Raw genomic sequence first — 17,343 nt, forward strand, 5'->3', positions numbered from 1 at the left:
ATCTATCTATCTATCTATCTATCTATATATCTATATTTCTATCTAACTTACTTACTGTCCAACTAACTAACTAATTGCAAATTGTTGTAAAGCTTCATTTCATAAATTGCTTGATAGTTAGCCCTTCTAATTTACAGAGTTTCTGGGACTTGAGATATCGTGCCCTGAAGTATCCTCCAGTTTGGTCCTTTTTGAGAAGTTACAACAGCGCCAAGATAACTTTATTTATAAAATATTAATTGTCATCTGAAAGTCCATTCTGTATAGTCCTTTCTTTAGAACACGATATTGTCAGCCGTTGGATAATATAATTCGATCGATCGAGTCCGACTATTGTTAGTATAAAAGGAATATGTGTAAACATCAAGTCCCACATCGGGTCTATTGTGCTTTCCTTAGTCATGTGGAAATTTAACAACCTCCGATCTACCTGATCAAAACACTTACCTATTACACTCGGTAGTACTTTCCTTGTCTTTATCAGGCTTTTGTAAAAATTAGATTCCAATATCTTTGGAGTTAGTTATATTAATTGGGATACAACATCCGTTACGAACACTAATTGGAAAATCCTTAGGAATTACGTAAAATGTGTAAAGTTACTACTTGTTGTACTTTCTCATTCGATTTTTACCGCTTAAACATCAAAACAAATCTTAACTTGTTCAAAGAAATTAATCACTTAAAATTTGTAAACATGTGTTCATCCATTGATATAAACCCAATAAAAATTATATTTTCAAAAACTGAATAATATTAGTATCGTGTATATCGTGGTAATATGTTAAGTTGGTATACAAATAAATTACAATTGGGACATTTTTGCTTGTTACCCGCATTGTTGTGTTAAATACTAATAGCTATGTATTTCGTTTCCAATTTGGCAAAGGAAATACCATATGTCACACAAAAAATCGTCTCTCTGTGTTTTATCAATTATTTATTATGGTATAATATTTTGTTTATACTTTCATGATTTTGTAAAATTCACGTAAATTTCTAATATTTTGCATTTTGTTTTCCGCTTTGTTTTTTTTTTTTTCATTTGCACAAGAAAACATAGAACATAAAAAATTTATAACATAAAGTTATGGTTTTCATCTTAGGAAAGGTTTTTGCTTGGCGGTATTATTACATATATTCAACATATTTATGCATACATGTATATTTGCATTTTCACAAATAATTTGTAGCCAACATGTGTAAAAATTAATGTGATCTTTTATAAAAACACACCTACCTAACGTTGGCAATAATTGTACATATGCATAAACATACATAGGTAAATACTTACATATAAACAATTGTGTTAAGGATACGATAACATACCAAGTAACAACTTTTAACTCCCTACTTGTGATGACTTATTTAACTACTATATATATTGCAGTAAAATACCAATGAATGTGTAATTTTACAACTTTTCAATGTAATTTGTTTTGGATACATAATAAATCTTCAGTTCTACTTCAGTTCAGTTCTAGTTCAGTTCAGTTCAGTTCAGTTCTAGTTCAGTTCTAGTTCAGTTCTAGTTCAGTTCTAGTTCAGTTCTAGTTCAGTTCTAGTTCAGTTCTAGTTCAGTTCTAATTCAGTTCTAGTTCAGTTCTAGTTCAGTTCTAGTTCAGTTCTAGTTCAGTTCTAGTTCAGTTCTAATTCAGTTCTAGTTCAGTTCTAGTTCAATTCTAGTTGAGTTCTAGTTGAGTTCTAGTTCAGTTCTAATTCAGTTCTAGTTCAGTTCTAGTTCAATTCTAGTTGAGTTCTAGTTGAGTTCTAGTTGAGTTCTAGTTGAGTTCTAGTTCAGTTCTAGTTCAGTTCTAGTTCAGTTCTTGTTCAGTTCTTGTTCAGTTCTAGTTCAGTTCTAGTTCAGTTCTAGTTCAGTTCTAGTTCAGTTCTAGTTCAGTTCTAGTTCAGTTCTAGTTCAGTTCTAGTTCAGTTCTACTTCAGTTCTAGTTCACTTTTAATTAAGTTCTAGTTCAGATCTACTTAGCTCAGTTTTAGTTAAGGTTTTGTTCATATATGAGATGTTAGAAAAGCAAGGATAAAGGTTAAACAGAATTTGAAACGGACATTTAGCTGACAAAAGAATGTTTTAAATGAAGGAATATATTGCTGAAAATGGAGTTTAATCGACATTTGGGTTACAGTATCTCAAAAACTTTTTTAATTTAAAAAGGTCAGATTCAGAGCAATTAAATACTTTTCTTTATTTACCTATTTTTGTTTTTACCACTAGTATTACAAAAAAGAAACAATTTCTTTTAAATTTATTTAGAAAAAAACAATTTATTTACAATTTCATAAATAAAAGCTTAAATTTAAAAATTTAATAAATTATTTAAAATAATTTAAATATACTAAATAAAACGTAAAATGAAACAACAATCGTATGAGTAAAACTGACCAATTACCGGGTCACATATACAGTTTAGGGATTTAAAAAAAAACATAATTAACTGAATCATGAATTTAAAATTTAAATGGTCTTTATTGCATAAATAAAAATAAAACTATAACTAAAAGACGAACTAAAAATGTTTTATAAACTATAAATATTTTAAGTATTAAACCAGTGATGCAAAGGTTTCTAAAATAAAAGCCGATCTTCCATTTCGATATAAATATTAAGAAATGAATAAGAGACTGGAAGATTTTATGAGGACACTGGTTGTAAGTGCAATGAATGAGAGATGCAAAGATATGCTTGATGATGCTTTCTTGTGACTCTAATGGAAGAGGGTTAAATTGACATTTAATGAATATTGCATATTTTGCAAATTAAATTTGCCACATGCCTATATAATGCTAATGAGTTGTTTTTGGTTTTGAGTAGTGACGAAAATGGAACGATTGCGGGTAATCGAATTCACATTCGATCATACTCTTACTTAAGTTTAATTATTTTGATTGGATTTATTTCATGTCTTGTTTACTTAAAGAAACGTCTCTTTTTCTTCTTCTCTACTACTGGTGGCTGTTCCACAGACATTTGTCTTCGTGGCAGTAAAGGTGGAGGTCCCACCTCACCATTACTCTGATCTTCTTGATTTGCTGGTGAATTTGGACGGCTAGGTCTTAGAATGGACTGTAGGGGAGGCGAGGCAGAGGATAGCTCTTCATTTTCATCTTCAGCTATTTTATCCAAACGGGAACCATGTACCGAAGCCAATTCGGAGGGAGTTTTAGCTTGCGAAGCCTCATCACCCAACTCACTAGCGCCAACACCTAGAGTGGCTCCTATTTTGGCACTGGCATCCTTAAATGTATCACTCAATTTAATCTGCACAACATTGATGAACATAGAAGTCAAAGCCAAACCAAATACCAAATAAATTATACTGCACATCATGAAAATGGGATGATTTGGCACCAAATCACCAAAACCAATAGTGGACATTGAAATAAATACAAAGTAGAAGGCCTCGAAATAAGTCCAATCTTCCCATAAAGTGTACACAAAAGTACCCAAAAGAATGTACGTTATAAGCAATATGGAAGCCAATGAAATGGGTAAATTGAATTCATCATCCACAACTATAGTTTCCGGATAGGGTGATGTAGGTGTTTCGGGATGTGATTTACCGGCCTCAGATGCCTGTGATTCAACATCAGTATCGGCTCCCATGCCAAAGAAATGACTTGGTCTACGTATGGCCATATCATAGACAGTAGAAAATCCGGTCATGGCATCGCGTACTTGTTGTTGTTTACGTATACTGCGACAAGTGCCCGTATAGTAGAGCCGTCTCACATAACCCCAAATGAATTTAATGGCCCTGGTGAAGAGTTTACCGAAATCAGCTAACAATATCAAGAACATGGGTATACCAATGATGGCGTATGCAATTGTCAACGATTGGCCAAATCGTGTTTTAGGTGTTATGTGGCCATAACCTGAAATGATCAAAAAATTAAAGTAAAACTATTAGTTTTTATATAGTATAACATATTTTCGTATTATATATGGTAATAAAATAATTTGGACACAAATTGAGTTCTTAATTTGTCATATATATATTCATAAACAAATTTTTATTTTATAAACGATTTATAAATTAAATTTCGTATGGATATTTTGTTTTATAAACCTTTTATAAAATAAAGTGCTGTTTATGAATAAGGGGGATAGAGATTAACTTTTTTATAATTTTGACCAAATATTAAATTATTGTCTTGACGAGCCGAGACTTTATATTCACTATTTTTATAAAATAACATTTAAAAACTTTCAAGAAGTATGTAAATCGTACATTTAATGATGTGTCGTATGTTTTTCTCTATGAATGTGTCGAATAAATGAGATGTGTGCTGGGTTGAATGATGATGGATGAAAGATATCATATACAAGAGATACCGATTAAGTTTCCTTCCTTGTCCAGATATGTTCAGAGTTTACTCTGTTCATATTCGACTTGCCACAGCGTGTCACTGTGAGTAAGAACGATGTCTACGGCTTATTGATGGATGGTGCTTCGGTCCACCGGTTACGTCTCTAGGTGCTGTTGCCGAATCAACAGAGCCATAGTAGTATGGTTGTTTTACAACGTGACTACTTTGGCAAAAGATTAGATAGCTCGAGTACTCCAGCAAAGTACTTGCGCATGGTACCGGTCATAGCCAATGTGCAAAAATTGCCACCTGCGTCTTCATTGAAGACAAAGTGGCGATGGTAGACCGTTCTCAAGTCTACCCAGAGGATGAAAAAGACCACCGTGAGATAAGGCCGACACGGCAGGTGCTCACGTTAAAACTATAGACAGTCTGTTGTAAAAACATATTTTGATAAATGTATATTTTTGTAAAATTATAATCCGGTTTTGTGAATTTGGAACTGCATACTCAAAATGTACCGAAAATTACCTACAAAATGTTTTTACCGTTTTAATTTATACAAAATCTAAATAGAAATTTCTTTAACCACCTCAAAGTAAACATAAATCATTGAATCGAAAGGGAGCGAGAGACTATATTGTCAATAAGTTACCAATATCGTGAAAAAGCTATAATGCAGTCTCCACTATTACAGTTGTAGTGATTATAATATAGTTCGATGGCAATCTCGAAATCTCGATTTAAAATCAATTAAGATATCGATCAGTACCGATTACCCTCAATTTCGGACCAATCTATATCTCATTTAACCAACCCCGCCCCCTCTACATTTACTTATTCTGAATCAAAGTAATAAATTCTACATCATTTACCAACATCGTGAAAAAGTTATAATACAGAATCCACTATTACAGTTGTTGTGTCTATAAAATTGTTCGATGGCAATCGAAATTTCTATTTAAATTCAGTTAAGATATCAATCAGTAACGAATACCCTCAATTTTGGACCAATTAATATCTCATTTTACTCCCCCTTACATTTGCCAACTCCGAATCTATTAATAAAAATACCCAATATTACTCAGCTTTTACCTATGGTAGTTATCACAGTCCAACAATATAAAATGCAATTTACAAAATTCCATGACTTTTGTCCGGGGAAATAACGTATACCCATTTCACCCATTGTATGTAATTCTTCTTCGAATTTACGCAGTTTTTGGCGAGCCAACGATTTCCAGTCCTCCTCTCTATAATAAAATAGTTAGAAAAGTGAAAAATTTACATTGGATTTCAAGTTCATACCTCATACTATGGCTATGTGACCATAAATGATCTATAAAATCTCTTTTAACTTTACGAACTTCACATTTGTAGATATTTTCCGAAGTTCCTTCTGTATAACGAAACATTAGACCACCAAAGCCTAGAAGGAGTATCAACATTACCGTATGAGCAAAACAACGATTACGCATTCTTTTGATCTCCTTAATATCATGAGGACGTTCTGCTTTATAGATACGCCACTGTTGTCTAGCATCACGTATGAAAGCTTTAAGAAAAGCTTTGGATACTATTTTATCTGGTATTTCTGGCGTATTTTGTGTTCCAGCAGTTGGTGGCAAGAGATCCTCTTGTTCTTTTGTTATGGTTTCATGTTTGGGTGATTTTCTAAACAATCGTCCAAGTTTTTGAAAGAAAGTTGGTTTTTGTTCTTTGGCTGTGATAGTGGTTGCATTATCTTTAGCTGGGGAAATTATAATTTCCGGTTGTAGTTCTTTGGTTATTTCTACTGGCATAGAACTATCTACTTTATCTTGTGAGGTTTCCAAACTTTGCTTGCGTTTTGTTTCTGGTCGATGTAATGATTCACTTCTGTGCACTTTCCTTTGTCTCAAGTGAGTTTCTCTATCCGTTTCAAATTCTGTCGTGGTAGTCTCAGGTCGTAGACTTTGCTGTTCATCATGTTTTTGATGTTGTTGTTCTTCTAGACCATTGAGCTTTTTCATAATTTCTGCTCTTTGTTCGGGAGTTTTCGAACGCCTTTGTGGTCTTACAGGTGACAAGGAATTGTTACGACTAGCCGATTGCCTTTGTGGTCTTACAGGCGACAGGGAGTTATTACGACTAGCTGATCGTCTAGCGGGTGGTTGGGGTGGTGGACCTCTCACACTAGCCGTGGTCATGGCACTATGATGTCTTCTCACTGGAGACAATTGTTTGGCTAAATGTCTAGCATGTATTTCTTCAGCAGTCTCGGTATCCGAAGAAGAAAATTGTGTAGAAGACTCTTCAAAGTTGCCGCTATGGCGATTACGTTTCGCTGCAGATCGGGAAGTGGGTAAATTACCCTCATGTCTTTCCAATCTCAAACTGTGTATCAAACGTTTACGCTCTTCTTCTCCTTGAGGTAGTTTGATACGATCACTTAGTTTGCGATAAGACTGTAGCAAACGTTTTCTCTCTTCATTGTCCAGCATTTGCTTGTATCGCAATTTATGTTCTCGTTTCTCTCTTTCAAATAATTTCTTTTCGCTTTCGAATCGTTTGCGTTCATTTTCAAATCGTTTTAAATTCTGTTCCAAACGTGAAAGATTTTCATCGGCTGTCGATTGTATGGGTGCTGATACCAATCTAGTTTCAGGCGATAGGGTTCTACCCCTGGCCTGCAATTCCCCCTCACTAGATTCGGCCACTTCTTTGTTGCGCGGCATAGAGAGACTACGTTTGACAGTTTTAATCAGTTCAGTAGCTTCGGGTTCCGACAAACGCTCAGCTTCTCTGGGCTGAGAGAGTGAACGGGTGGCAGCGGTAGCAAAAGTCTTATCTCTTCTTCTTAGAATTTTACTCTCGTGAGCTGACATAGTGGAACGGGGAGGCCTTATTTGCATACTGACAACTTGAGCACCCTCAGAAACTGTTGTGCCAGTACCTACTATGCTGCTATCATCTTCGGTAGATGACATACGTCTAGCACTAGGATCAGGAGTTTTTTCACGCATAGAACGTCCAACACGGCGACGTCTTCGTATATGAGAAGCGTTGGATATTTCTTGATGATCAGCTTCCATTTTTTATTTGTTTTTTTTTTTACTTCAATATTTCGAAAGAGAAAATAATTAAATTTTTATTCAGTCTCTTGAATACTGTTTGCTCTTAATTTTGTTTCGTTTCGTGTTTTCCTTTCGCTTTCTATTTATCGTCTATTCATCCATATAATGTTCCGCTTTTGTTTTTTTTCTATTCTTTCACTTTCTTTAAACAAATATTTTTTGACCACACTTCCGAATTCTATTTATAAATAGCCCCCAAAATTTGTGTATATACCTCTTTGAATCCTCTCCACTTCGTTTGACAAAAGTGATCATAAAATTTTGAAATATTTTTTTTTATTTAAATTATACAATCATATTTTTAACAAATATGTTTGTATAGTAAATTTTAATCGATTTATTTATCTAAATTTTTTGTAATTTAATAAAATTTTTCCAAAAATTTTATTTCGTTTTTAATTTTTTACTTCTTACAAATATTTTTTCACATAATTCTAAATATAGTAGCTTGCGTTAATACACATTTCATTTACACATATATTTTTTTTCTATTTTAAATTCAATATTTCAATTTTCGCACACATTTTGTACGGATCTTGCCGTTGTTTTCAACGTAACGTTCGCTTCGTTGTCTAAAAATGAACTGTTTTTCTGTTCAATCGTTTATATTTTGTGGGTTAATTCTGCATTCGACGCTATCAACTGCTCAACTTTTAATTTTTATGCCTTCATAATGTGTCTCTTTTGATATTTTTGCCATAAATCGTATACTCTTTGTATTCAAAAGAGTTGAAATGTATGATGTTTTTTTCTTGCTGCAGAGAGCGATGATCGTGTAGGTTATCATCACTCACAGGATTTTGTTTTCAACAGCAACCGGATTGTAATACCTTCTACCTGAGATCGTTAACCTGCTCAAATCGCTCAAATGCTCAGTGCATTTAAAGTATGCATTCTTTTGAATCTTCAAAACATTTGTAATTATACCCTACACAACTATTTGGAGGAGCTTATTGTGCTGGAGCATTTGTGCTGATGTTTGTAACAGTTTTATTGTAAAGATAATAAACATTTTAACATACCTACTAGTGTAGGGCGTAATATAGTTGGCCATAATAGTCTATAGCCTGGCCTATAGTCTAGTCTATAATGTAGTCTATAGTCAAGATTATAGTCTAGTGTACAGTCTAGTCTATGACCTGGTTTATATTATATTATTATAGTGTAGTTTATACTATAGTATAAAGTCTAGGCTAGAGTCTAGTGCGGTCTAAATACTATAGTCTATACTTTAGTACTTGATATTGTCTAGTTTATAGACGGGTCTGTATACTGCTACACAATGTATTCTACAGTCTTGTTTATAGTCTAGTTAGTAAATTAGTGTATGATCTGATCTATAATCTAGGTTAAATTATTGTTTAGACTAATCTCTAGTGGCGTCTAGTCTATGCCCCAGTCTAATGTCTAGACTATAATCTAGTATATAATATATTCTATAGTCTAGTATACAGTCTAATGTATAGCCTAGTCTATAATCTAGGGTACCATCTATAATTTTAATGCCAGTTATGTAGATTCCAAGAAGGGTTCCAAATATACCGTCATTAAAATCATCATTAATTTAAACGTTATTTACAATAACTATTTACCCTCTTATTCATAAACAACATTTTATTTTATAAAAAACATTTTAAAAGAAAATTTCCATACAAAATTTGATTTATAAATCGTTTATAAAATAAAAGTTTGTTTATGAATAAGGCCTTATACTTTGCAAAAATTTACCTTATTTTGTATTATTACAACTAGTATTAGCACTGCATGTAATTGGCAAAAACAAGTACACAACACAAAATGTATATAATAAAAATAAAAAGCCTTTTTTTGGTAAAAATTTTCATATGTTTTGCTTGAATGAATGTAAAGTTTGAACAATTTAATTCACAATGTGTGACTCACACATAACTTATGTTAAAAATTCAAACATTTTACAACAGATGCCACTGTAAGAGTGGCCAAAGCAATTCATATGAGGTTGTTGAATTTGCTATTTTTCAATAAATGAATAGCATTGCCAGACACAAATTAAATATATATAAATGTTAACACTATAATGCCGGATAATTTTTGCTACTAAATTGAGGGAGATTCAAATGTACAGAAAATAAAACATGTTAAAAAGTTTTTTAAAATTAGAACCAGGATATCAGGATATTTGTGTCGGAGAGCTCTACAATATATGACAATGCACCAAAATACAAAGCTATTTAATCACTTTCTTAATATCGATATTAGGCAATACTGTAGACTAGACTATAGACTATACTATAGACTGGACTATAGACTAGACTATAGACAAGACTATAGACTAGACTATAGACTAGACTATAGACTAGACTATAGACTAGACTATAGACTAGACTATAGACTAGACTATAGACTAGACTATAGACTAGACTATAGACTAGACTATAGTCTAGACTATAGACTAGACTATAGACTAGACTATAGACTAGACTATAGACTAGACTTTAGACTAGACTGTAGACTAGACTATAGACTAGACTATAGACTAGACTACAGACTAGACTATAGACTAGACTATAGACTAGACTATAGACTAGACTATAGACTAGACTATAGACCAGACTATAGACTAGACTATAGACTAGACTATAGACTAGACTATAGACTAGACTATAGACTTTATAGTCTATAGTCTAGACTATAGACTAGACTATAGACTAGACTATAGACTAGACTATAGACTTTATAGTCTAGTCTATAGTCTAGTCTATAGTCTAGGGTATAGTCTAGTCTATAGTCTAGTCTATAATCTAGTCTGTAATATAGTTTATAGTCTAGTCTATACTCTAGTCTATAGTCTATTCTATAGTCTAGTCTAAAGTCTAGTCTATAGTCTAAGCTGTAGTCTAGTCTATAATCTAGTCTATAGTTTAATCTATAGTCTTGTCTATAGTTTAGTCTATAGTGTAGTATATAGTCCAGTCTATGATTTTGTCTATAGTATTGTCTATAGTCTAGTCCAGATCTTAACAAATGCAGGAATGGGTTACATGGGTTAAATGACGCTGAGATAATTATTGTAACGCATTGCTGGAGTGGCTAGAGCAGAAATACTTTTGGGTGATTTGGATACATATTAATTTGGAGGCGTTTTCCATTCAGCCCTAAAGTAACATATTTCAACACTATGTTTTTTGGAAGCTGAAGATCGTTAAATATTCGGTCATTCTGATTTAAAATGTTAATGTTCAGATAAGCCATTCTTAAATGTCTCAGGTGTGTTTACAGCTTAAAGAGCCTGATTTAATGGTTTAATTACATCAGTGCTATTTATTATTATTTTCAGATTGAACCAACATTTTGTAAGTGCACATATGGAAAAATTACCTTGTAATATTTTCAAATTTAAAAATAATTTTCATGTTCTAAAAATACTTATGGAGCCGCATGCATAAATAACTGAAAATTTCAGATAAAGGTCATTAAATTTTCAAAAATAGGAAACTATAAAAATTGATTTTATTTGAAAAGTTGTTGAAATAAAAATCTCTTATGATTTACTAAGCATTTGTTTGAGTGTGGGGGAAGTGGTGTTTTTATTAAATTTATTTTTTGAATTTGATTTTTTTAAATAACACTTAAATTGTTCAATATGTTTGTTTATGTTATAGGAGTGAATTATATTTTTTTAAAATGCAATGACGTCATAAATTTCTTCGAGAAGCATTGAAAAGTCATGTCATGAAGTAAGAAATGATGAGTGTTGAAGTACTCTACCCTTAAATTATTGTCCTTTAATGATTGGAAAGATAATGTGTTATTAAATAAAGGTCTCAGTAAAAACATGGTAATGAGTTTTAATTGTAACTTTTAAACATACTTTTCAATGACTTTTACGTATTACCGTCCTTATTAAAAAGAAGTAGTATTATAACTTCTTATTAATAATGTGTTATATACTTATATAAACACATTTATTGGCCTTCCTCCTCTCCTTGAAGTTGTAGATGCTGTATATGTTCTAGGGATATTCATATTTCCTTGGCAGCTCGGCTTTATATAACAGAGCCTACCTCACTTTTATTAGTCCATTAAATCAACTGTAGAGTGTAATAAGCAATATTCAGCGACATTTCCGAACAAAAATGAAAAAATGACGGTCCGGACCGACTTAGTGATTCTGAGCCGATTGGTGTACTTTAAGGTGAATATAGGAATAATATTTTTGGTTGTTACAAACATTAGGATAAACGCATAATACCATCCCCACTATAGTGGTGTACCATAAAGACAATTATGAAAATAAACATTGGCCATAAAGAAAACAAATAAGTGAATATGCTGTATCAAAGATTTTTAAAAAATATCGGCGAAAAAAAAATAAATAAAAATGATGAAGAGAATTTCCCGAAACAGAACAAAAGACTAAAAGAAAAAACAATTTAGCAGGAACAAAAACAAAATAAAGAAAAATCCCACAAATTGCACATTTAAAGTTGACTGCTGGCATCACCTTCATAATGAACAAAATTGTATTTTTTTCGGTGAATTTTTGTCGAAGAGTAAACGTGAACAATATGAAATGAAAATGTTTTGATTTATCCAAACATTTGAAATTAATTAACAAGTGATTAGTGAATGTTTTGTTTTGCAAATCATATGGTAAATACGTAAGGAAAAGACTTCCCGCAGTTCATTAGATTTAGTGCATTTTTTCGTTTATTAAATGTTATTTTTTAACGAAATTGTTAATTTAAAAAAAAACAAATAATGTGTGAAATTCTTAGCTTTTTATAATGGATAAAAATAATATAAATTAAAATTTAGATATAAATAAAATTCTATATTTATTTGCGGTTGTACTTGAAGGTTTATATTATTAGCAGGGAAACCAAAATATGCAAATGCATGTTTTTTGTGGTGCGTCGAATGGACTCATGGATAAGATATTTATGCGTTTCAGACCAATTTAAGAATTTTGGCATCGATTTGTTAGAGCATATTTTTGCATATTTTACCCATAAGAGCATAATTTTGCATGATTTGACTTTTTAAGCATATTTAAGGCATATTTTCGGGTTTTTAGAGCATATTTTACTCTTTTAGTGCATATTTTGATGTTTTCGCTTTTTTCGTTTTTGTACATTTTCAAAACTTTATTTAAAAAAAATAAATTTTAATTTCTTTATTTTAAATTTTTCAGCCTATTTTAAAATTTTGAAAAAAATCGTTTGTAGAACTTAAAAACTGCAAAAAATATATTACTCTCACGAAAACCAATGTTATAGTTTTTTGTTCAATAAAGCATTACATTTTAAATCAGACATAAAATCTATAACTTTTGATTTCATGAGACCAATCCATTTTTATAGTTTAAAAAACTAATTATTGGAATTTATGACTACACCGATTAAAATGTCAGTTTAGAAGCTATGAATACAAATTTTTAGAAATGTGTCAAACTTTGTCGTTTGAAATATGTTTTTTGGGGTCCAAATGGTTTCATGTTATTTATTGGTTATCTGAACGTAAAACGGAATTCTATTAAACTAGTTCTTCAAACTATGAGATGAATCAATTTTAAAAAATCTTGTAGGATGAAATATTACACTAAACATTTATTATTTCATTACAATTTCTGTCTTTTTGAGCTTTTCAATGTTAAAAAATAATGAAACATTTTATTTTTAGAGCATATTTTTTAAATTTTAAGAGCATATTTTGAGTTTTTTATGGCATATTTAAAGCGCTTAAAACACTTTTTTTAGAGCATGTTTTCGGTTTTCCTGATTATTAGTATAGGCGTAACCAACAGTTTTATTAACTGTTAGGTTAACACAAAACTAATGCCTCAATATAAATTAAGACACAATCTAATATGTTGGGCCGTCTAACTGACTGACAATAATGTCGAAAATCGCATATTACTATCGATATATTGAAAATGTGGTTAATAGATAGTGCACTGCCAAATATTTTAGTCTAGTTAATAAGCTATAGACTAGGCTCTAGACTAGACTATAAACTAGACTATAGACTAGACTATAGACTAGACTATAGACTAGACTATAGACTAGACTATAGACTAGACTATAGACTAGACTATAGACTAGACTATAGACTAGACTATAGACTAGACTATAGACTATAGACTAAACTATAGACTAGACTATAGGCTAAACTATAAACTAGACTATAGACTAAACTATAGACTATACTATAGACTATACTATAGACTATACTATAGACTAAACTATAGACTAGACTATAAACTAGAAAATAGACTAGACTATAGACTATAGACTAGGCTTCGTACTATAGACTAGACTAGGCTATATACTAGACTATAGAATATATTTATACTAGACTATAGACAAGACTGGACTATTGACTATACTAAACAATAGACTAGACTAAACAATAGACTAGGCTATAGACTAGACTATAGACTAGATTATAGACTAGATTTTAGACTAGGCTATGGACTGGGCTTTATACTATAGACTTGAAAATAGACTAGACTAGGCTATATACTAGACTATAGAATATATTTATACTAGACTATAGACAAGACTGGACTAAAGACTAGACTAAAGACTAGACTATAGACTAGACTATAGACTAGACGATAGACTAGACTATAGACTAGACTATAAACTACACTATGGACTAGACTATGGACTAGACTAGACTATGAACTAAACTATAGTCTAGACTAAAGACTATATATAGACTATAGTCTATATTACCATATCATATTCATTTTGAATTCTTTTGCAACAGTTTTTAGTTTATTTCTCTAAAATCATTGATTCCAGGAGTTCTAGTTACACTGTATAATAATGTTTTGAATATAAATAGATACAATTCAATTTAATTAATCCATTCAATTGCTTTATTTGTTTAAAATTATTCCAAATAATAATAATTTTATTTTGCTTACAGCATTTCTAAAATAAATTATACAAATAATTGTTATTAAACAAATAAAAACAGCAAAAAAATATACAAATAAGAAATATTAAACAATTATACTTATAAAGAAATTATAAAACTTATATCCTATAGCGGTTGTATAGACGAGAGAGAAGGTGAGAGAGAGTGTGTGTGTGCCAAAATATGCTTCAAAGAAAATTCATCATAGAAACTTTGTGTATTTTTTTCCAAACAATAACAACAACAAAATGCATATAAAACGGAAGAAAATGTTTATAAAAATACAAATAAAAATTACAAAAAATTATTTATATTTTAAAATGTCTGCTGCTTGAGTTAACAACATCATTAAAATGTTGTTCAAAATTCAAAAAAAAAAAAAATGAAATCCGTCATCTATTGATTCATCGGCATTAGAGTGTTGATAAAATCAAATCTTTAGAATCGGAAATGTTTTATTTTAGTTGAATGATTTACAGGTTAATTTCCTTGTTTCCTAATTTTAATAAAAGCAGAATTTTTAATGAGACTTAATTTTATAATAAATCATGACAAGATTATTGTTTTAATTTTATTGCTTTTATGCGGTTTGTATGAGAGGAAAACATATTCTACAAGAAAATAAATTTAAAAGAGCTTTTATGGTTTTCTTTTAAAACCTAAGAAAAATTATCACCCTTAATATAAACATATACACATGAGATCGTAAATCAAATCGAGAGTGTAACTGTATTTTAAGCTTAAACAAAACTGATGTGACAGATGCAAACATATATATATTAGCTTAGAAATGAGAGAGAAAACATCTTTAGTTCTGGGACTTAGCCCACAGATAACGAATTATTTTTATTAGTCCAAATTTTATTTGTGTATATACCAAATTTTGGATAAGTTGGCTTCATATTGAGAGAACATCTGCCATGTGGCCCTTATTTCACGGTGGACTTTTTCAACCACTCGGTATGCTTCTCCATTGTTCTTTCACACGCCGATGGCAATTTGCATACATATATGGAATTTTCGGTCCAGTATACGTGCACTTTACTCAAGTACTTAAGCTAACTAATCTCTGAACATTGATACACCTTTGCTTAACTTCCGAGATGTAAAAACATAACTTCCGTTTACAACCATGCAAAATGGAGTCGGAAACAGCACCTAGAAAAGTAACCGGTAAACCGAGGTACGAATCCATTTGCTGTATTCTTCAAATATTAGCGATAAAGAGGACGTCAAATTGGATAATGTACAATATAGAACAGTGACATCCGAATTTATACTGATAGTCAACCTGTTATGCCGGACTTCCCTCAATGAGATAGCAAGACTTTCTGAGATTACACTTGTGTGGGTCAAAGGATAAAGGTAATACGTATGACAATAACGTTGTTAACAAATTGCCAAGAGTTAAAACAACGCTAATTTTACAGGAAATTAGCCAGTGTTCTATTACTTGCAATAAAGCTACAGATTATGGATAAATATTACTGTATTGGTCGATAGCTAAAGCGTTGTAGCCCAATATGAATCCATGTAGGACTAACTACCTACTAGATCTTCATAGATTGCAGCAAAGTAAGCTAGTGCCGCTGCAAATTTGGCAATTATAGCCACTGTGACCAATACCTATTATCGGGTAGACATATCACATGTGAAATCGTAATTAAGCTAACACTTATTAAGTTTCAGAAGCTTAGAACGAGTAGAGCCCAAAAGTGTATCAGTAACATTAGGAGTTAGTGAGCTCTGATTCATCGAGTGCATACAAATAGTTTTCCGGAAAAAAACTAACACTTATTAAGTTTAAGTAGAACAAGTAGCGTCCGAGTTCGAAAGTTTATCAGCAATATTGCCAAATGAACGTGTGATATTTAAAGGGGGCGATGTATGTACTAAGGAATCAGAAACTTTTGATTATCAGGGCATGAGAATATAGTGCGATGTCCGCTAAAACTATATCCTCTGTCCCAAGTCTATTTGCCCAGTGCCAATACAATATACAGCATGAATTGGTTTCCAGAAAAAGTATTAGGAACTTTCGAAGATGCCTAGATAATTAAGCTGCAAGGGTGAAAGTAAAGATCTATGGAGATAAAATGTATGTTAAACTCTTTTTAATATACTGCCCAATCTATACTTGACTCAAGACTCCATGGCATTGTTTGTGGGTGTTGATGTGAGTAGGGTCTATGGACTATTAAGCGGCTGGTTCGATTTAATTGAAATGTTCACAGAATCTTTCTGTATGTACGTAGACCCCCCGGGGGCATGTTACCTTGACGAGACCTCCGCCTTGGTGTTATTTCAATCCCAATACCTCCAATCTGACCGGGATTGAAAAGTTGGTTACAGTCTACTGTTTGGCTTAGTCTGCCAGAGGTCAGACCAGAGCACAATCTGTTACTACGGGTGACCAGTTGCCCGCAGGACTATATCCTGGCTGGTCAGTTAGTTGAGGTTCCTTCGAGATCCATGTAGTGGCTGTGGTTTAAACCCAAATTCGCGGGGAGATTAAGTGGCGGTTGAAAGACTGATGCATGATAATAGTCAATATTTCGGGATAAGTTCGGTGCTGTTGCCGAGAACAACAGATACCCCGCAGTCGAGTGACTGTGGGACTGAGCGTTGGAAATGAGTTGGTATTAATTGAATGTGTTTTTCTCTTATGAATGTATCGTATAAATAAGATGTGTGCTGGGTTGAATTATGTTGGATGAAAGGTATCATATACATACCATTGAATTTTCCTTCCTTGTCCAGATATGTTTAGGGTTTACACTGTTCATATCAGAATTACCACAGTGTCTCCCTGTGAGTAAGATCAATGTCTACGGCTTATTGATAATAGTACTTCGGTCTACCGGTTACGCCTCTAGGTGCTGTTGCCGAATCAACAGAGGCCATCCAATGGTCAAGAGATTAGATAGCTCAAGTACTCCAGCAAAGTACTTGTGCATGGGTCAGAACCAATGTACAAAAATTGTCACCTGCGTTC

At 32.1% G+C, this 17,343-nt stretch overlaps 1 protein-coding gene across 5 annotated transcripts in view; it reads right to left on the reverse strand.

Moving 5' to 3' along the window:
* Positions 1-2,247: 2,247 nt before the first annotated feature.
* The window catches only part of LOC111679722 (potassium channel subfamily K member 4), a 30,015-nt gene continuing 14,919 nt past the window's right edge, over positions 2,248-17,343 (reverse strand). The window contains exons 1-4 of one of the 5 annotated variants that reach the window (XM_046954355.1): positions 7,857-8,027; positions 5,635-7,584; positions 5,422-5,579; positions 2,248-3,891 (exon numbers count right to left, since the gene is read on the reverse strand). In XM_046954355.1, the coding sequence (XP_046810311.1) occupies positions 2,927-3,891; positions 5,422-5,579; positions 5,635-7,400 (2,889 nt within the window). In that variant the 5' untranslated portion in view covers positions 7,401-7,584; positions 7,857-8,027 and the 3' untranslated portion in view covers positions 2,248-2,926. Of the gene's footprint in view, positions 3,892-5,421; positions 5,580-5,634; positions 7,819-7,849; positions 8,028-17,343 lie in introns of those variants that run through there. The other 4 variants (XM_046954352.1, XM_046954353.1, XM_046954354.1 and 1 more) reach the window with 4 other exon arrangements.

This window comes from Lucilia cuprina, chromosome 6, assembly GCF_022045245.1.
Source record: "Lucilia cuprina isolate Lc7/37 chromosome 6, ASM2204524v1, whole genome shotgun sequence".
In the NCBI taxonomy this organism is placed as follows: domain Eukaryota; kingdom Metazoa; phylum Arthropoda; class Insecta; order Diptera; family Calliphoridae; genus Lucilia; species Lucilia cuprina.